This window comes from Capra hircus, chromosome 11, assembly GCF_001704415.2.
Source record: "Capra hircus breed San Clemente chromosome 11, ASM170441v1, whole genome shotgun sequence".
Classification (NCBI taxonomy): domain Eukaryota; kingdom Metazoa; phylum Chordata; class Mammalia; order Artiodactyla; family Bovidae; genus Capra; species Capra hircus.
In genome coordinates, this window is record NC_030818.1 from 29,048,818 (window position 1) to 29,062,600 (window position 13,783).

Genomic DNA, 13,783 nt, shown 5'->3' on the forward strand with positions numbered 1-13,783 from the left:
GATGAAATAGTTGGAATAATCCTCCCACTCATTAGCCTGTAGAGTTACCCAGCCTGTAAAAACTAACCGTGCCGTATTTCAAGGGCGCTCTCTCTTCTGTCCCACACTCTGTGGAGTGTGTTTCTCCCTGTATAAATCCACTTCTTACCTATCACTTTGTTTCTGTCACTGAATTCTTTCTGTGATGAGACATCAAGAACCTGAGCTGCATTAAGTCCTGAGAACCAGGTGTGTGATCTCAGTTGAAAGACCATAGGTTCAAGTCCCAATCTGAGTTACACGGTTTCAATAGCAACCTACCTCACAGGAGAGTTGTGAAAAATAAATGACGCCGTATTTATAAAGCACTTAGAACAGAGGTCAGCAGAATTTCTGTAAAGGGTCAGAGAGTAAACATTTTTTACTTTGTAGGTCAGTCTTCGTGGGAACTATTCCACTCTGCCTTTGCATCATGCTAGCAGCTGTAGGCAATGCTCGTCTGAATGGGTGTGGCCGAGTTCTAATAAAACTTTATTTACAGAAGCAAGCAGCGGGCCACATTTGGCCTGTGGGCTGGGTTTTACTGACCCTCCACACTTGGCCATCCTGAGCATGTCTGTGGCCCCATCTCTATGGCTTCTTCTCTGACAGCCTTTTTGCTCCCGCCAGTCTCCATGTGGTTTTGTCTTCTTCTTATCACCTGTAAAACCTTGTCACCTCTCAGAGATTTGAGAGAGTTTCCTTCTACCTCTAAAAGTCCTGTGGTTCACATGTGAATTCCTTTTGAAGAGTTTCCTTGTGTTTTCCTCCTTAGCTCTTGTTACATGACCTCTGGCAAGGGTCACAGCCTCCATTTTCCAGATGAGGAAACAGATCCGGGGGGGCTTGCCTGCCGCCGCTGCCTGGGCTCCTTCCAGTGGGCCTCTTCCTGGCTTGGGAGGAAAGGGGTGCAGGGTGGGGGCTGGCCGTTGGGGAGTTGCCCGCACTGGAGGCAGGACACACCCAGTCTGCTGCAGCCCAGGGCTGTGGCTGACCATGTCGCCGCCCTTCCTCCTGCAGTCATCCTACGCCGTGTCGCTGCTGCGGGAGTGCGTGAAGCTGCGGCCCTCGGACCCCACCGTGCCCCTGATGGCCGCCAAGGTCTGCATCGGGTCCCTACATTGGGTGAGTGATTCCGGTCGCAGGGCCCAGGTCCTGGCAGCTTCCTGCAGGAGGGTGGCAGCAGGTGGGTGCATCTTGCTGTGTGCGGAAGGGGTGGGGGAGTGGAGAACTGCTTCTGAAAACTCCAGCCTTCATCCCGCAACTCAGGATGATGTCAGGTTTGTGCTTCAGCCTTAACTGTCTCCAGGGAGCCAAATGTGGAGTCAGAAGACAGGGTGCCCCCCACCTGCCCAGCACAGGGGAAGTGAGCAGGACCTTGGAGTCACCTTGGCTAGCCCACCGTCCAGAGTCAGAACCAGCTCTGGGCTGGATGGGAGGGTGGTCTCTCTGTCAGCCACCTCCTTCCCCCTGGACTCCAGCACCCAGTCTCTGCCTTGTGCTCGGCTGCCTGCCTGCCACTCTCTGCTGAGGCGGCTGAACTACAGACGAGCTCAGCATTCACCCTCTCCCCACAGCAGCTTTCCCTCTAGGAGGTCAGCAGGGGGAGTGGGGAAGGAGCCCTGGCCCAGGAGCCCAGAGCGCCAGGCCTTGCCTGCTGATCCCCTCACCCTGGCTCCCTGGCTGCTGCGCTCGGCCTCGGGGACCTTGCAGCAGCGCCTCTGCCCAGCTGTCTGCTCTCACTGGGAGCTCCTTTGCCCACATTCCTGGCTTCCACAGGCCCACATCAGCCTCCTACTTCAGGCTGTCCTGTTTCCACCCTCTTCAGCAACTAGAACAATGCAGCGTCTCTCCCACGTGTTGGCTTTCAGCCCCACCTACATCTCTCTTCAAGCTCAATAAGCCTAGTTCCTTCATTGGCCCAGTGTCTCCCAAAGGCGGAGCTTCTCCCATGCATGTCCCTCCCCTTCCTGATGTCCTGACACCCCTGCCTGCCCTTGCTGTCGGGTGCCCAGCTTGTTCCAGGGCAACAGGGGCTAGGTTCCAGGTGCCTCTGGCAGGTGCTTCAGAATTAGCAGCCTCTCCAACCCCTCCAGCTCTGGGGAGGGAGATTTTGCGTTCTGACCCTTCCCACTAAGTATGCTGAGGACCCTCTGAGAGGGCCTCCTGCCTCGCCACCCAGTGAGCCTCATCCTGGCTCTGCTGCAGGGACTGGCTCCCTCGGATTGGGGGTGGGGGCCGGGGAGCAACACCTTTCCCTCTGTTCCCTGGTCCTCGGGTACCTGTGTATGACGTGTGAGTGTGGCCCTGCCTTGGCCCCACCCGACTGTGGGAGATGGGGGAGGAGAAAGCATGGCTTTTGGCCCCAGGCTTTATGATGTCCTGTAAGACTGATCTGTAATAGGCCCTCAGCATTTGGAGGAGGCAGCGTGATGAGGGGGGTAAGAGTTTCACTGTTGTGTGATGTAAATGACGAAAGTCAGGAGAGGGCTGGACAGGTCAGGGAGGCCTCCAGGAGGAGGGGGCCTTGGATGGGGCTCAGAGGTGGTCCCTTCCATCCCAGCTTGCTTTCCTCAGCCTCATGGTAACTGGGGACGTTGCCTGTCCCCCCAGTGTTTTTCGGGAGACTGTTGGCATCTTCCACCCTAGAGGATGGGGGCGTGTGGGTGCCAGCAGAGTGAGGACCCAGGCTGAGCACAGCAGCGGCGGGTGGTCATGTGAGCCAGAGGATGCAGAGGGTGAGCTCGCTGACCCTAGCTCACAGTCCTGTGTGTTCCCAAGGCTCCAGAGAGGGGCCTCAAGTGCATCCCTGGGACAAAGCCCAAATACCCACCTCGCCAAGGGTGGGTGGGGAGGGCATCTGTGCTCCCAGGGGCTGCCGGCTCTGAGACGGCTGTGGGTCCACCCAGGCAGTGCCGCCCTTGCCAGGAAGCCCTAAATTTAGGTCTTCCCGCCGTGGAGGAGCTGTTTCCCTCAGCAGTATAATGACAGTAATTATGTGCATTCAGATTACATGGTAATAAAATTAGGATCCAATCAGTCCAAATTGAAATCAGATGAGTTGGGAGCAAAGTAATCAATGACAACATAAATAGAAAAGCCCAAAAGGAAACCTCAGCATGCAGACTTGACATCTGAAATGGGGAGGAGGGTGAGTGAGCCATTTAACCTCGGCTGAGAAACATGTTTGGGTTTGGGGGGCCGGTTTGAACTAGAGTTTAAAGCAGGTCCAGGCTAGAGCGTGGTCCTGCTGTAGGGCCGGGGTGGGCCCCTGGCAGCCTTCCTTGCTCTGGAACCTCATGTTCTCTCACCTTCCCTAAAGCCCCATTTATACCTGCCTTGGACGCTTAGCATGATGCATTGCATTTCCTGTTGCATATGTTCCTTGAAGGCAGGAACTCTCTCTCCTTTTTCTTGAAACTGCAGCCCAGAGTTCATGCCGGGTGCTGATTGGATGGATCCTACTTGGCAAGGAGTTCTGCCTTGTAGGGTACTTCCTTTCCATCTAAACAGGAAGCTTCTTCACATACTGTGTCTCATATCCTCAGCCCTTTGCCCACACAAAAAACCCTGCACACAGGAGGTGTTCAGAAATATATAGATTGACTTTGGCTCCAGCCGGCTGGGAGGGACAGGTGTGGGAAATCTACATTTGGTTCACGGGCCTGCCTGCTCCCTGGGTTGGTGCTGGGCCGAGAGCAGGCTGTGGGTGGCCAGGGGCACCCCGTTCTCCTAGGAGGCCAGGGGAAGGGCGGCCCACGCTCTCTGTCCTCAAGACTATGAGCAGGAAGAATGGATCTGACAGGCAGGCGGAGGGGCGCTGGTGCTGGTGGCAGGCACAGATCCTGAAAGGCGTCTGATGCCACCTCCGTCTCCTGCCTTCACGTCTCTTCTGACTCACGTCAGCCCCCAGCAGGCCCAGCCATTACGCAGCCAAGCCCCATGAGCAGGGGATGGAGATCTGGGGGTGGACAGGTTGGCCCAGGTTGCAGGAAGGGAGGCTGAAACTGGGACTTGGAAAAATGAGTTGTGCTGGGTGAAAGCAGACGAGGTGGCCATGTGCCCAGAGGTGGGCACCTGTTACCCCATGTCCTGTCCTTATGCCTAGGGCTAATGTCCCTGTGCCCAGAGCCAGTGTGGGATGCTCCGGGCTGGGCCTGAGAGCAAGATTGCCCAAGTGAGAGTGGGTGAGGAGGGGCCTGGGCAGAGGGACCTGTGATGTCCCAGGGTTGAGAGCACTGGTCCCACCGTTTATTCTGAGTGGAGGAGGGTGTCGTGTCCAGGCTCTGACCTGGTGACAGCAGTGGGGCTGCCTCCTGCCTCAACGTGGCAGTGTCTTGCCAGGGTCTCCAGCCAGTTATTTGAGGCAGGAGAAAGAGGAGCTGTAAAAATTTTTTCATATCCCTGCAAACAAAATTAGTTCAGATTCATTTAATTAAAAAGATTAAAACCTTTCTAGGTGGCTAGGGGATGGGTGTGTGTGTGTGCGTCACACATGGAAGGGGAGGAGGTTGTGGAACTGGAAAGGTTTTAAAAAGTCTGTGGTGCTGTCCCTCAGCCTCTTTCCCTAAGGGGGTGGATGGGGTAGTGGAAAGAGTGCAGGCTTTGGAGGCTGAGAGGATAGGGTTCAAATCCCTGGCCTCCCACTTAGTAGCTGTATGACTCTGAGTAAGTAATTTGCCCTTTCTGTGCCTTATCAGTAACCTGGAGATCATTGTATCTACCATTACAGGATGGCTGTGACCCCCCAGAGCTTAGCAGTGTCCTTGCTTAGCACGTGGGAGGTGCGTGGTCAATGGTAACCATCCCTGTGCTGGCCCCTTTGAAATAGCAGCCTCTCAGAAAGGATGTGCCTTTGTGGTTTTGCCTTTGTTTTTTGAGATTCAGAAAGATGGATTAAGTGTTTTGGAGTCCAGTAAGAATGCCAGCTGTCCTGCCTTGAGCTTGTGGAGATAAGGAAGAGTACCTGTTCCTTCCAGGAAGAAAAAGTGTGTTTTGGGGAGAGCAGATGACAGTAGCTCCTGGACCCTGTGGGAAGCAACCAAGGTCAAACTGGAGGTGCTGTTTAAACAGAGCTTTGCGGGCTCAGAAATGACCTTTCTCTGGTTCCCTGGGCAGGAGGAAGGGGTACAACCAGTTTGGCGCCTGCGAGATGAACCGGGCAGCCTGAGAAGGAGCAAAGTGTACAGGCCAGGAGCCTGGCTGTGCGGGGACCAAATTAGGAGAACTGGAGATAGGCAGGAACTTGGAAAAACACGGGAACGCTTTCCTTCCTTACAGAAAGCAAAAGCACAGGCTCAGAATGCTACATCCTCCCTTACATCCTTTTCCCCAAAGGGTCACAGGGGAGAAAAATGAAGACCTGCAGAGGGCAGCCAGGAATCGAGCAGCTCGGAGAGACCTAGATATAGACTCAGAAGACCTGGGTTGAAAACTTACAGAAAGTTCTCCCATTTACTAGCAGGGTGACCTCAGATGGGTCCCCTAAGTGCCCTGTACCTCTCAACCTCAGCTGTGAAAAACCCTTCTGTCAGGTGGCCACCGTGCTGTGACGCTCCAGTGGGCACCCAGCTGCTCTGGAATTGCAAGGGAGAATGGGGGGATCTCCTCCTGGGTTTTGTGGCAGAGTTACAGCTAAAAGAGGTGTTACAAAGCAGTGCAGGGGGACTTCCCTGGTGGTCCACTGGTTAAGAATCCGCCTGCCAATGCAGGGGACAGGAGTTTGATCCCTGGTCCGGGAAGATCCCACGTGCCACAGCTGTTGAGACAGCACTCTAGAACCTGTGTTCCACAAGAGAAGCCACCACAATGAGAAGCCCTCTTGAAGCAACAAAGACTCCGTGCAGCCAAAAACAAACAAAAAAAGCAGTGCAGGATAATGGTTGAAAGCTTTGAAAACCCCTCACCGGAGAAGTATTTTGATGAGCAAGGAGGGCGCAGTGCTGTATGTAACCGGAGCAGATCTTACTGAAGCAGGGGCCACAACTCTAGAGCCATTAGCTGTTTGTTCCCTGTGGAGGCCACAGGAGGAGGCATGTGGGGACTGGGAAGGGCAAGTGCGGTATCAGATGGCTGGCTGGCTGTAGAAGGGCAGGTTCTGGGCAGCTCAGTCAGCAATTTGCTTTTCACATCATAGATTGAGACCGACTACTGGATTATGAAATAGAACCCTAGCTAAAGTACCCGTGAATAAATATATTAATACTATATATTATCATATTTAATAAAAAGTAATAGTATTTCTCTTCATTCATAATCGTCACTTTGATTCCACATGCAAAAACCTTTTGTGGTAGGTAATGGAGATCAAAAGTGACGTCAGCCACGTGAAAAAGGGGTACACTGAAGCCTTGTGGGTTTGATTGGAGACAAATGCTGACACCACGCTCAGAGACCATTTTAAACTATGTGGGCAAGGCTGGCAAGTACTGGCCAAGGATGGCTACTAACCTGGAGTCAGAGTGGACCACAAGCTGGAAAACTAAGGATGTATGTTGTCACTTTCTGAAACTAAAGGCTGGTGAGCCCTGTTAATCCAGAATAGGATATACATGAATTACCAAGTAACTTTTGCCTATATGCCAGTAGTTGCTGAACTTCATACCTGGCACCCTGTCTGCGTGGGTTGCAGGAGAATAGAAGTTGGCATTTGCCTCGGAGAAGGACATGGACATGAGAAGAGTGTATATACATGGAATGCAGGAGGCTTCTGAGTTCTATATATAATTCTTACGCAGGAGGCCTGGGTTCGATCCCTGGGTTGGGAAGATCCCCTGGAGACAGGAAAGGCTACCCACTCCAGTATTCTGGCCTGGAGAATTCCATGGACTGTATAGTCTGTGGGATTGCAAAGAGTTGGACATAGTTAAGCAACTTTCACTTTCACTTCTTTTATAAAAAAAAGCTCACTCCCATTTGAATGGGGCATAGTGATGCCTGAAGACAGTGTGGGGGACAAACCACGCCAGCATTGTGCATATTTCAGAGGAGGCAAGATGCTGTTTGCTCACTTGCCCTTCCCTTGGTGCTTCCTGTCCCCTCTGCTAGGAGGCCTCCTAGGAAAACCCCGGCCAGGCAGTTCCCCCTGTTGCATCGTCCATGGCCCCAGGCCAGCACCACACAATGGAGCCTTAATTAAGGGCCACCCTGTCCCATGGGGTCCTCCCCCATTAGAGATTCCATGTGTGCTTCATCCAGACATCCTGTGCCTGTGACGCTGGGCCGCCCCAGCCAAGCGCAACATAGAGCCGAGTGCTGCAGAACCCCCGTGGAGATTTGTAGGGAGGAGCAGTTAGGAGTTGGGAAGGGGTTGGCCCTAGCTCCTCATTTTGCAGATGAGGACCTCTGGGGCACAGAAAGGAGAGGAGGTGACTTGCTCGAGGTCCCATATCTATCAGGGGCCAAGCCTGTGTCGGGAGGCTTGAGTGAGTGAGAGTTGCTCAGTCATCTGACTCTTTGCAACCCCATGGACTGTAGCCCGCCAGGCTCCTCTGTCCATGGGATTCTCCAGGCAAGAAGACACGTGGGTTGCCATTCCCTGCTCCAGGGATGTTGGGGTCTTGCCCGGTGCTCAGCCTGGCTCTGACTTCAGGCCCTGTAGCTCTCCTGCATCCTGCTGGGCCATGTGCTCCAGAAGGCAGATCCCTGCATCCACTGCCCTCAGTCCTCCCGGCAGCCGAGGCTGGGCAGCAGGCAGCCATGAGGTTTGCTAAGCTGCCTGCTTCCCCTGAACCCTGAGACCGCAAGCCTGAGGGTGATATAGGCCCAGCTCTCAGCTTCCATGTCCTTCCAGTGACCAGTCTGCCAACCTGGAGGCGGTCCACTGCCCAGGTCAGTGGCTTGAGCTCGACCACGTGGGGGCTGGAGAGCTGCCCTTGTCAGCGTTTGTCAGGGCTCTGGCTGGGCTACTGGAAGCCACCCCCGACCCCCACCATCGTTGTCTGGGCTCTCAGCTCACCCACTCTACCTCTCTTATACTTCAGGAGTTTTTAACTCCTCTGTTCCGTGGGTTCTCTGCTCCATCAGCCTTTTCTTGCACATAGCTCCCTACAGCTGTGCCCTCAAGGTGTACTCACCCCAGCTCGCCTCTCCACAGCTAATGCCTCTCTCTCAGGCTCCTCTAATACTCCAGGGAAGGAGAGCCTACCAGTGCCCCCAGCTATGGCCTGCAGTCAGGTGACAAGATGCACAGAGCTGTCCCTCTCCTGCCGAGGGAGGTGGACCTGGGCAGGGACAGGCACACTGGCTGGGGTGTCAGAACCCAGCTTAACTTGGTGGGCCCTTCTGGGTGGTGGAGGGGAGCCCCCCACAAGGGACCCTGGCCTCTGGGTGGCAGTGGGGCTGTGGGTATGACTCTACTTGCTGAGGGCGGTACCAATCATTCTTGGTGACACTGCCATACCAGCCATGTGGGCAGATGACATTCCAGGGTTGGGTGAAGGGAAGGGGCCTCTGGAAGGCCTGTGAGTGGGCACAACTGAGGCCCCCAGCTGTCCCCTGCTTTGCAGCAGGCCTGCCTGCTGTGTGGGTGCCCCAGAGGGCTCGTGAGGGCCGCCTTGTGTGCCCCTCTTTCATGTCACGTGTGGTGTGTGATGTGTGTACACGTGACCTGCACCAGTTGGTCCCTTTCCAACTGGAACAGTCCCTCCTGCTCCCAGGACAAAAACAACCCCAGGCCTTTTTCCCCTGAAAAGTTACAGCGCCTGGTGTCGGGTAGCAAGCTCACAGCCAGAGAAGGCATGGCGGCCTGCCTGCTCTGCAGGGTGGGCTATCCCAGGGCCTGGTCCCCAAGCCCTGCCTGTACCCCACCCCCACCCCTGCCCGCTTCCGGCTCCCTTGTCTCTGCTGATGAGCAGGGCAGGGACAGCCACAGGGGCCACGTGACTAAAGAGGCTGCCGCAGACTGTCCAGGCTCTCAGAGCAGCTGTGGGGAGCTGGGGTCTCTGGAGCAAGGCAGACTTTCTCTGTGAGAGGTAGCATCCCATGACCTGGAACACAGGCCCCTGGATGGCAGAAAGGGTCCAGATTGTTGCAGGTGGAGGAAACAGCTATCCTTCCATTCAGTGGCTGGGTAGCCTCTGAAAGGAGCCTGGGCGCAGTTCCAAGGGTCCCAGGCTGGGTGCCTGTGAACAGCTGCCTTCCCCAGTGACCTTTGCCTCTCCTCTTTGCAGCTAGAGGAGGCAGAGCGCTTTGCCATGATGGTGATCCACCTTGGGGAGGGAGCCGGGGAGTTCCTGTCCAAGGGCTACCTGGCATTGGGTCTCACCTACAGCCTGCAGGCCACCGACGGTGAGTGTCGGGGCCCGGGAACCTCTGCTCGGGGTGACTCGGGCCTCCTAATCTTGTCCCATCAGTGTCCACCCCCCAACACACCTCCATTGACTCTTCTAGGATGGGTGTGCAAACGTACATAAAAACACACATGTGCAGACGCAGACACTCACACACTGATGTGCACGAGTGTGTGCGCACACACACACACCCCAGTTCATTTCTGCTTTTGCTGCAACTTTGCCAGCCTCAGATACACCCTCTTCATGAACCCAGTTCTTTCTCCTTTCAAGGCCCAGCCCCAGTTGATCTCTGCCCCTGGAACTCCTGGGGCATTTGTGCCACCAGCCTTGAGCCCACAGTGTCTTCATTCTGGTTCACCTTTACCCGCAGCACCACTGCCATCTTTTGGGGTCTTTTAAAATCCCCCGATGCATGGCACAGAGCTGGGTACACAGCAAGTATTTACTAAATACTTGACCTGAGCTTGGTGCCCAGGTTCCCCTCCTGCTGCCTGGAGCCTGCATTCCGTCCCCACCCCCACCAGCTCCACCTACTTTGTATCCTTGCAGCCTGAGGGAAAGGGAGCGATAGGTCCCCACCCAGGCCAAACCCAGAATAGTCATCAGCCCCCCACACTCCCCAGATGCCAGCTCCTGGAAGCGGGCTTCAGATGCCCACACAGCGAGAGGTAGGAACAGCTGGTACTTGGACAAGGAAGGCAGGAGGAAGGGTAAGATCCTGGTGCAGCGCCAGCTCTTTGTTCTTGAGTGACAGTGGTCACTTCTAGGTGTCAGTGAGGCTCTGATAGGGAACCCTGGGGTCCCCACACACTGGTCAAGTGAGGGAGTCATCAGTCCCTTGGTCAGAGTCCAGAGACCCTCCCTTTGTCTTTAATCCTCTAGAAGCAGGGCTGCTCTGTGAGCTTGGGACCCCTGACATCTATCCCTGCCTGGTGCTGCCAGCGACATCCTGACCTAGTCTGGCTGGAGCCTGTGACCGTCATTTTAAAGCTTCTCAGGGGGTTCAGTGTGTAGCTGAGGCTTCAAATGCCTATCCTACTGCATTTAAAGCCGATTTAATTTACCAGGGGGGTATCTGGTTTGGGTTAAAGCAAGAAGCCTTGTGGTCAAAGTGCAATAGAGGTTTCTGGTGGGCCGGTGGAAGAGGAGGTCGTATCCAGTGGGTACAGACCCTGTTAGGGATGATCAGATGTTCTGGAGATGGATGTTAGTGATGATTGCAAGACATGGTGAATGTACTTAATGCCAGTGAATTGTCCACTTGAGATTTGTTAAGATGGTTAGAAAAGAAGGAGCCTCATGAGTAAGGAAGCCGAGGGAGGCACATGCCAGGACAGAGGTGTAACTTCTCCAGAAGCTCCGGAAACTTCTCCAGAAGCTCGCGCCTTTGGAGGATCAAGACGGCCCACGCGGCAAGGAAGGCAAAGGGGTAGAAGGACCTGTTGTGCCAGGAAGTGTGCCTGCCGGGAGGCTGGGGCCAGGGGGACATCTGCACCCCTTCCCCCGGTAACCAGGGCACCATTCCGGAGCATTTGCAGACAGAGTCCCGGTGGGGCCTCTCCCGCAGAGCTCCATGCCCCGGGTGGGGCAGGGCTGGGCTGCCCACCCCCAGCAGCCCCTCACGGCTCTGTCTCTGTCCTATCTCCTGCAGCGACTCTGAAATCCAAGCAAGATGAATTGCACCGGAAAGCGCTGCAGACGCTGGAGAGGTGAGGACGCCAAAGGGCAGCACTGCCTGAGGCGGCTTGTTTTCCTGTCTCAGGGGACCCTCTGGTGTGACAGGGCAGAGTTTTCTGTCTCCATTTTGTTGACAGCAAACTGAGGCTCTTGAGAGTTCACATAGGAAGCAGGGACAGGCCTGTGGGCTTGGGTGGTCTGGTTGAGCATTTCTGCAGTGGTGGAGCTGCCCCCAGGCTCAGCTCCCTGCTTCCGAGTTCAGGGGACATGAGAGAAAGCAGGAAAGCACCTTGCACAGTAATCTACAAGGAGCCAAGGCTCAAAACGGGGATCTGCCTCCTCCCAGCCCCTCCCCAACCTGGGAGCTGGGAGGCTCCCTCCCTCAGCCCTCAGAGAGCTTTCCTTAGAGCCCAGCGTCTGGGAGGGAGCCTTAGGTTTGGGGGTGGTGGGGGAGAGACACAGAAACCCTTCCCCCAGGCCCCTCCTGGGAGTCCCTCTCCACCTCAACGCGGCCCTACCTGAGCATTCCTCCCCCTCCCTCCTCTGGCCATTGTCGGGCTCTTCCCTCTGAGCCCTGCTCCATCTGAGCATAGATGGCAGGGGCTGGGTTGGGGCCTGCCCCAGACTCCTTGTGCCAGCTTCCTAGGAACATCCAGCTCCCCTCTGGGGCAGGTTGTTCTCAAACCCAGGGAGGAAGGAGAGTCCCATTCTGGCCAACTCCCTCTGAGCCCCAGGATCAGGGGATAATTCCTTCCTTCCCCACCGGCTCTTCACTCCCAAGGCTTCCAGCCCAGAGAGGCCATCCAGCCCCTCCATCCTCCGGAAGTCTTCACTGTCCCACGTGGAGAGGGCAGGCTGCAGGCTCTGTACAGGCCCCAGCCAGGCCAACAGCTGCCCGGAGGAGAGGGGCTTCCCTCACTCCTAGTCCCACCCTCCCAGGTATCCCCCACTTCAGCCAGAGCCAACCCTCTTGGCAGGCACAGCCCTGGCCTGGGCTGCCCCTGGGCTTTCCACCCCAGCCGTCATGTCCCACAGGGCACCCTCCAAGGTGGGGCTGGCAGAATCTCCAGCATTTGGCCCTGCTAAAAGCGCCCAGCACAGGGCTGGCATACTGGAGACCCTCATCACGCTGGTTGTCGACCCTGGGTGGCTGATTCACTGCTCCCCTTGCCAATACAGAGCCCAGCAGCTGGCGCCCAGCGACCCCCAGGTCATCCTGTATGTCTCCCTGCAGCTGGCCCTCGTCCGCCAGGTGAGTCCTCCCAGTTCCTAACACCCAGGTCTCTGGGGGTGCTGATCTCCTCCTGGCCCTGCTGCTTTTACCAGCGCTGTGACCTCCCTGAGCCTCTGTTCCTTATCTATTAATGTAAGTGCCTTCATACTCCACCTCAGAGGGCCCAGGCAAGGATTAAGTCAGTTACTGCGGTAAAGCCCCTGACCTCTGGTGGGCACACAGGAAGGGCTTGTTCTCTGCCCTCACTCCCCCTGCAACACGTCCGTCTCCTGAGAAGTTGACAGGAGGCCTCAGTAAACATTTGTATCCTCACCTTCCACTGAGCTTTCCCCAGGGGGCTGGGGGAGCAGAGAGATTGTCACGTGAAGCTGCTTCTGTGTGACACAGAGCTTCCCCTGACCATATGGACGCCACCGCCAGGCTCGGCCTCTGGGGCCTCCTGTCCGCTGACCACCTCGATTCCCAAGGCTCTCCAGGCCCACCTGCCTTGCTTCTCTGAGCTGAGCTGTTGGTGCTGAAAGGTCTGTTGAGGGACTTGAGTGAGGTCAGGTAGTCACCCACCCAGCTGGTTGCCTGTCAGAAAAAAGGGAAGGTTCCCATCCCCCAGGCCCCTCAGAGCCTCTGCTGTCAGAGGGGCCCCTCAGGCTGGCGCCCTGTGTGAAGCAGGGCCTCTCGGTGGCCTTGCTGTGGTGAGTGTGGACACTGGGCCACTCAGGGACTGCAGACAAGCCTGCTGGACTGGGGCTGGGCTCTAGCCTGGCAGAGAGGAGTCCACAGAGCCCTCTGGGTGGTGGCTGCTCGCGGTCGGGGGATGGGCAGCCCAGCTGAGGAGTGCTGCTGTCTTTCCACGGGCGCGGGCCAGCCCTGCAGCTGACGAGGAGGGTGCCGTTGGCCCCATCTGACACCTGAGGCGCTGTGGCTCTGCTGAGCTCAGGAGCTGGGAGCTGGCTGCGCCTGCCCGATTCAGCTTCAGAGCCCACTCTGACCTAGTTAAAGCAGCCCCGTGCGGCTCTAAGTGTCCTGTTCCCCTGTCCCATTTGGAAGCAGGCACTTGGAGCCTTGTCCACCAGCCTGGTGGTTGCTTTTACGGGTCGGTGTCAACTTCTGGCCCCTGGTCTTCTCTTCAAGGAGCCATCCTTCCAGCCCCCCATGGCACTTGCCCCCGGTTTCCGACTCCCAGGTCCTAGAGCAGGCGCTGTCCACCACTGTCTCCAGAAACATCAGTCCGCTCTGGTGCTCCCTGGGGCGTGGACACAAAGATATCCGAGACCAGTTTATTTTTAGCCCTCAGTTGGAGAACCAGTACTTTCCTTGCCAGTCCAGTTCCTGATGAACCTTCCGTGATGCATTTTTTAGTATCTTTAATTATTCAGTCACCTCTGATGAATGGCGTCTGTCCTCTGGGAGAGATGGCTGGGCCAGGCCAGTGGAGCCTGGTACCCCGTGTCCTTGGGGCCCCCAGATCTTGGTAACCTCAGGGGTTTGAGGGTCTCTGAATGGACTCTAAGCTAGTCCTGCCTACCTGGGTCTCTGAGGCCCTCTGCGCCATCCTGCCCAAAAC

At 56.2% G+C, this 13,783-nt stretch overlaps 1 protein-coding gene across 2 annotated transcripts in view; it reads left to right on the plus strand.

The window, feature by feature from the left end:
• Nucleotides 1-13,783, plus strand: part of TTC7A (tetratricopeptide repeat domain 7A) — a 116,679-nt gene that overhangs the window by 61,877 nt on the left and 41,019 nt on the right. For both annotated transcript variants that reach the window (XM_005686573.3, XM_018055198.1), the window contains exons 11-14: nt 1,039-1,143; nt 9,189-9,306; nt 10,963-11,020; nt 12,168-12,240. In XM_005686573.3, the coding sequence (XP_005686630.2) occupies nt 1,039-1,143; nt 9,189-9,306; nt 10,963-11,020; nt 12,168-12,240 (354 nt within the window). The remainder of the gene's footprint in view (nt 1-1,038; nt 1,144-9,188; nt 9,307-10,962; nt 11,021-12,167; nt 12,241-13,783) is intronic.